At 29.0% G+C, this 7,162-nt stretch overlaps 1 protein-coding gene across 1 annotated transcript; it reads right to left on the bottom strand.

Annotated features, from left to right (window-relative positions):
- Positions 1-1,787: 1,787 nt before the first annotated feature.
- On the bottom strand, positions 1,788-4,421 carry LOC125838502 (vacuolar-processing enzyme-like). Its single transcript, XM_049517550.1, has 9 exons — positions 4,254-4,421; positions 3,702-3,866; positions 3,333-3,489; positions 3,163-3,248; positions 2,825-3,042; positions 2,641-2,689; positions 2,301-2,498; positions 2,014-2,220; positions 1,788-1,925 (listed from the first exon to the last, which is right to left on the bottom strand). Exons 1-9 carry the CDS (start codon positions 4,419-4,421, stop codon positions 1,788-1,790), a joined length of 1,386 nt encoding a protein of 461 aa, XP_049373507.1.
- Positions 4,422-7,162: the final 2,741 nt, after the last annotated feature.

Consider the following 7,162-nt stretch of genomic DNA (forward strand, 5'->3'; position numbering starts at 1 on the left):
CTCAAGTGCATCCCACAATTTTTTCGAAGTTGTCATTGCACTATAGACATTATATAAGTCATCCTCTAAAGCACTCAAAATGTAGCCCTTACATAGGAAGTCTGCATGTTTCCATGCTTCAATAATCATGAATTTTTCTTTGTCTAGCATTTCAACAGCAGGCATTGGAGTTACTTCATTGGTAAATTTCTGCAGACCAAGAGTGGTAAGCCAGAAAAATACCCGTTGCTGCCATCCTTTGAAATTCACACCAGAGAATTTTCTCAGTTTCTCTGCTGGTGGTACAACAGTTCGGGTTGGTGCAGCAACAGCCACCGTAATATTATCATTTGTCATTTCAAAATCTGTAATAAACAGAAATTCATACAAATGACTCAGTAAGCAATAACTTAAATTGCAAAGTTAATAGGAGTATAAAACCACGAAGGTTTTTGTCTCCACCAGAAACACAGATTAATAAAATAGATAATTTCCTTAAGATTGTTGCCAATCTGTTTTTAAAACAGAATTACTGATTTCAACAAACTTTGCAGAAACACGAAGTTACCAAAGTTTAATGAACCAGTAAGAACAGAAGAACATAAATTAATTCACAAAAACTAAAATCTGTAAAACATACTAGAATCTGTAAAAGACAGAACGAAAAAAGATCAAGCCCACTGAATGCACAGTGTCCCCTTAAGAAAATTATTCCCCTCTAGTATCCGAGATTTGATTTAGAATATGTCCTCCCAGGATAGAATGATCTCAATCACCAGTGTATTGATACCCAAAACGGTGGTGTCAGTGAGCCACTCAACGACAGTAAAGTACATGAAAAAATATTTGTGCAGAAGAAGAAGAAGAAACTAGAAATTTTCGTAAGTAAAAAATTCTGAAGAATAACTGGTATTTATAGCCAAGAGGAACTAATTCCGAAAGGTTGCAACCTTTCAAAATCCACACGACTCTTAATGAAAGTTTGCAACCTTTCAAACGGTCATGGCTGTTCCTGAAAGTTGCAACCTTTCAGAACAGTCATTTCCAACGGCAGGAAATTTAAATAAAATGGGTCGCGCGCGGATCCGAGTCGGGTCGGAACGTTTTAGTTAATTAACTAATTAATTGAAACGTTTTGGCCATTTAATTTAGTTTAATTAATTAAATTAATTATTAGTCTCTCGATCAATCATTTTTCGAAGTCAAAGCCGAGCGAGCGACGACGACGGCGCGAGGAGGGTCCCTCTTTCCAACCTTTTTAACAATTAATAAAAGTGTTTCTCTATTTAAATTCTTCTATTTTTCTTTTTATCACCGATGAGGAAGAAATGCCTTTTTTACTAAATCATAAGAGGACTTTTCAAGTTCCCAACTTTTCAAGTTTCTCTCTTTTCATCTTTCCTCCATTTCCCATTAACTCTTGCTATATACCCAACATGATGCAGTTAGTCCTAAGAGTTTAAGAAAATTTTTACTGTGTTTTGAAATCTATATTTCTTTCTATAAGAATATTATAACGACTTCTGCTTAGTTATATACTTGGAGAACAACCATATCTCTTAATGTTAAAACAATATGAATATGGAAGGTTTATATATTTAATTGAGTTGAATCATTATTTGTTATTTTTAATTTAACTGACTAAAGGTTGAAAAACATTTTGACAAGGAATGCATGCATCTTTCTACCAAGTGTTAATGAGACAAACATCAAAAAGTATCAAGTAGCAATAGTAGTCATATGATTTATTAATAGTAATGAATCTGCTTAAGACAAGCTACATGATCAGTAATTAATAAATTCCTTAATTAAGAAGAACCTGTTTGTTTAGCAGCAGCATCCATTCGGTCCCTTTGAATTCCAGCATTACACATATTAGCAAATCCACGAACGTGTTTTCTACCATATCTAGTCAATGATCCACAATGCGACTCAAATATCTTCACCTGTACATCAACGTAATATTATTATTTTTATACTGTCAATGTATATATGATCGTTGTTATAACATATGGACGTGTAGTATATACTTACAAAGGATTTAAGACAATCCCAATCATCAACAAGGGGTTGTCCAGCAGGTCTAACAATGTTGAGCACTTCTGGACCATTATTAACTCCAAATAAAATTTGTCCAATATGTTTTACACTCTTGTCTACATGTTCTCTTTCTGATATAACTTCACTTAGTTTCCTATAAGCTTCACTTTTTCTTGTAGACCCTTCCGGAGCATCCTGGAACTGTGAATTGATTGTATATTTAAACATTGTTTTACGTATGTACATACAAAAGTTAAAGGGATGTAAAATTAATTAATCACCTTGGATAAGAGATACAAGAGTTGAACATCGCGCTGATTAACATGTCTTGAATTTGTGGGGTAGTTATTGGTAGAAGAAGTATGTGTTGGGGAATTAAAACCCATATATTTGGAAAGAGTATCCTTATTTATATGTAAATCACCATATTGCATCACATGGGAGCCGTGTGTACCATTATTTAACACTATTTTACGAATCTGATCGAATTCAAAAAAATAAAAATAAAAATAAAAATCCAACAAGAAGTTAAGAATTGCATTTATAAAATATTTCGAATAAAAAATTAACAACTACGTACTCCCTAACTATATGATATTTGAAACTTGACAAAATAATTACCCGTTGATACTGCTTCTCCAAAGTTTCCACTCGGCGATCTTGCAAATCACTGATTTATACAAATTTCAAAGTATAGTTGGTTTAATTTAACATATAATATATCACATTTTTTAGTATATTTTTTTAATTCAATAATAAGGATGTCAAATTAAAGAATGTAACAAACATATACATACAAACATACCTATTCTCTAGCCAAGAAACACTGAACAAATCTCCCAAGCAAGTATTATTGAAACCTTTTGGTGGACACTCACCAAGGCAAGGTTCACCACTGAAAGAACAATACGTGGCCCAACTATCTTCATCAGGTTTTGATGCAGTCGTTACATAAATATTTAAGCCTTCATTAAGAAGACCATCAAACATGCTTCCAGAATCACAAGCTTCCATGTAAAATACCTAATTAATTAACAACCTATGTTCATTATTCATACATTGATCATATATATATATATATATATATATATATATATATATAAATTGGTTCAAACTTAACTACCTAGCGCAAAAATTACTTACCATTTTTTTATAAGTCCTAAAAGCATGTTTTTTCTTCAAGACCTCATTTAGGTCCTTGGCATAAATTGATGGTTCTATAGGCATATCTAAATATGACAAAATTAGATTAATTAAATACTTTGGTGAACAATATTTTGTATTGGTTGGAGTAAGAAACTAAAAAACTTTACCAATTACACCAGGACCACCATGATCAGCATAGTAAATAAAAATATGATCATTTGGACCACTGTTCACAACTTTTCCACTGCCTCCAGTTAAAGCACTTTTGTTTCCCAGGATAACACCATAAAAGTTTTGAGCATTACAATATTTTCCAGTGTAATCCTACAAATATAAATCTCATAAAAACGTCAAAAAGGGTGTGTGTGTGTTATATATATATTAGATTTAAGTAATGACATCTTGACAAATAATCATGGGCCGGAGCTAGAAGTCCAGCTACACGTTCGATTGAATCCATTAATTTTTGCTCAAATAATGTTTATTATTGACACTTGAAATTATCGTTATAAAATTCAAAACGCTTACATATGTACCTTGGGTACTCCTTTGTACACATCTTGGCCATGTGGGTTATTTATGATAACTCCAGGTCTAGGATTTTCAGAATTGTAAGCAATGTCATCATACATGAATACAATAATGTGTTCATCTTTTAGACCGCCTTTCTTCAGTAATTGATAAGCATGACATATATCAGCCTGAAATTATTAGCCCAAATTATGAATTTAATCAATCTTAGAAACAATTTTTTTTTTTACTATAATATATAGTATGATTAGTGATTTTCTAAGGGAAATGACATTTAGATTAAATTAAACAATCTTTTATCCTTTCATTACGTTATTTTTAACCATTAGTTAACTTAGTCAACGTCAAATATCTTTTCAAGTTTACGACAAATTCGGTCTGGTGCCTTTCTCCTGGCTTACTATGATCTCTGGGTAGGAAGAAAGTCATTACCAACTCTTTGAACATTGAATAAATACACATATGGTGGTAGATGAGCACGAGTGTTTTTCAGTACTGATTCATTTGAAATTAGCATGTGTAGTATCACATTGATATTAAATATATGTATATATTACCTGGTGTCTGTAATTATACCAATCACTTGATCCAGCTACTAACACAGCCCATTGAGTTCCAATTGAATGCTCATGATCTTCAACAATACTCTCTATCACGTTACTACCCTCAACTAGTACCACAAAAAGTGCAACTACAAATGATGCAACATTAATTTTGACAAACATTTTGAGCTTTAGAAAAGTAATTATATATTTTGCTCCTTTAATTTTGATTAGTGATGAGTTAATCCATTGGGTAACACAAATTAAATTTATAGAGTTTTCTAATTGTCTTATTCTAGGCGAGTGGTTGTGAATTTAATTGTGTCAAGTTGTTAAATTTCTACATTTGTTTTCTCTAGACTAAGCTATATACTCCCTCTGTCTCATATGATATGAACATTTTCTATTTTACACGGTAATTAAGAAATTATTAATAGATTGATCAATTTTAATATTTTTCCTTTTGTTCATATTTATTAACCTCTTGAAAAAAAAGAAATTTTGAATTTCAAATTTGTTATAACTCCCAAAGTCATATTAATTGTAGGGGTAAAATAGGAAAAAAAATTAATTTTATCCTGATTTAGTGAGTGATCAAGTAATATGATCCAAGTACTTTTAGTAACATGCCAATCTAATATGGGACGGTGGTAATAATATACTCTCTCGGTTTTATATTAGTTGATCATTATACTAAATATAGTTGTCACATATTAGTTGATCAGCTTACTAAATTAAGAAAGCATTAATTGATTTTTTTCTATATTACCCTTTAAGTAATTCTTTTTGAAAGTGTTCACATTTGTTTGTTAAATTTCCAATAATTTTTTTAAGGGATGAATTAGTAAAATCATCTTTTTATTGATTTCTTAAATACCGTACGTGTAAAATGAAAAGTGATCAATTAATTAATATGGGACAGAGGAAGTAATTAAGTAGAAGTATTACCTTAAGGGGGTAATTATAGTCTAATAATAAACGTTCTTCAAACATATAGCAAAGAGAGTTGTTAGAATTTGCCTACTTATTTGAACAAAAAACAAACGACATATATATGGGGGCAAATAATTTATGACCTTACTCCATTTATTAATCCTTAAATTCAGTGTAATTAGTTAGAGGATAATGGAGTAGTATGTGGAATACACAATAATATAGGGAAATATTTTTGAAAAAAATTATTTTGAAAAAATAAGGTGTTTGGCTAATAGTTCTTTTATTGAAAAGGTAGATGAAAAAAATTATTATTACAAGATCAGAATATTTTTGTCATATATATATACATATATATATATATATATATATATATATATATATATATATATATATATATATTTATTTATTTATTTTGTGATGAGTTTTTCATATGTAGTGATTTAATTCGTGAAATAATTTTTAAATTTAGGGAAAAATCTCAAATATATGATTGAAGAAAAGACTTATTTATGTATTCGTTAAAAGTTTGGCTCGTGTATTTCATTTTCGTTTGAGAAAATGTTCACCTATGCCATTATTTGTTAACTGAAATGACATAGATGAACTCAACTTTAAATAGATGACATAGATGAACCTTTTCTAAAAGTTCGATGACATATTTGAACCTTTTCCTGTTAAAAATGATTTAATTAATGATGTGAACGAATTATAATTGACCACATGTAAAAAAAATGATTTTGCAAAATCAAACTTTTTTTAGTTAACAAATAATGACATGAATGAGTCATTTCTCAAACGAAAATAACATAGATGAGCCAATCTTTAAACGGATGACATAGATGAGCCTTTTCTTAAAGTTCGATGACATATTTGAGTCTTTTCCCTTAAATTTATTTGGCTTGATTATTTTAATTATATTTAAATTATCATGTTAATATTCTATCAATACTTAATTTATTGTTTTTATTCATCAATGTATAATATTGATTGAAAATTTGAATATGTATATTTTAATTAATAAAAATAAAATTTAATTAATTTTTTAATAATAGATATTTAAAATAATCTTAATATTTAAACCGCATTGATACTTGTCATTTTCGTAATTTGACTCTCAATTTTTTTTTTTAAAAATAAAATAAAATTAGTCAAGCACATTTTGCTTATCAAAAAACACTTTTCAAATAAATTAGCCAAATACAAATTATATTTTTCTTCGAAAACTATTTTCACAAAGTACTTCTAAAAATAACTAATTTTTAACAATAATACCAAACAAGCTCTTAGTATTATTCAACTTCTTCAGATTAATTTTACCAAATTTATTGTTGGTATTTATAGAAACAAAAAAAAGTACAAGGAGGAAGATTTTGCGGGATATGACTAAATTTTAGATTGATTATACTACAATGTATACTTTTTTGTTCTTACTGTGTTTTCGATTTTTATGCTATCATTAATTATTTTTTATACACATGTTCACAATTTATATCTCATGAAAGTTAACAAAAATAAAGTTATGTTGTGTGAGTAGGGGTGTTCATGGTTTGGATAAAAACCGATTCAAATCGAAAATAAACCAAACCGATTTAATTTGGGTTTTGATTTGGTTTGGTTTTAGATTGTTAAGAACCGATAGTCATTGGTTTGGTTATGATTTTGTTCGAAAAAAATCGAAGAAATAACCGAACCGAACCAACAAGTTATATACATAAATTTTATTATTATACATACATAATATATTATATTCATAAACAATTTTAAAGATTTTATATATGTTTCATCAAAATTTATTTATAATTTACTTATGAAAGAAAAAATGTCCAAGGTGAGAACATTTTTCTTATTGGTTTCATGTATATGAGTGTCTGTGAAATTCATTGTGGGACTGAAAATGTCATTGTCTCTTCCTTCTATGCCAAAATAGTGAATTTTGAAGTTTTATTCAGTAAATTCAATGATCCAAAGTTCTGTAATGCCAATCATTT

Source organism: Solanum verrucosum, unplaced genomic scaffold (genome assembly GCF_900185275.1).
Source record: "Solanum verrucosum unplaced genomic scaffold, falcon-dt-bn FXZP01000182.1, whole genome shotgun sequence".
NCBI classification, from domain to species: domain Eukaryota; kingdom Viridiplantae; phylum Streptophyta; class Magnoliopsida; order Solanales; family Solanaceae; genus Solanum; species Solanum verrucosum.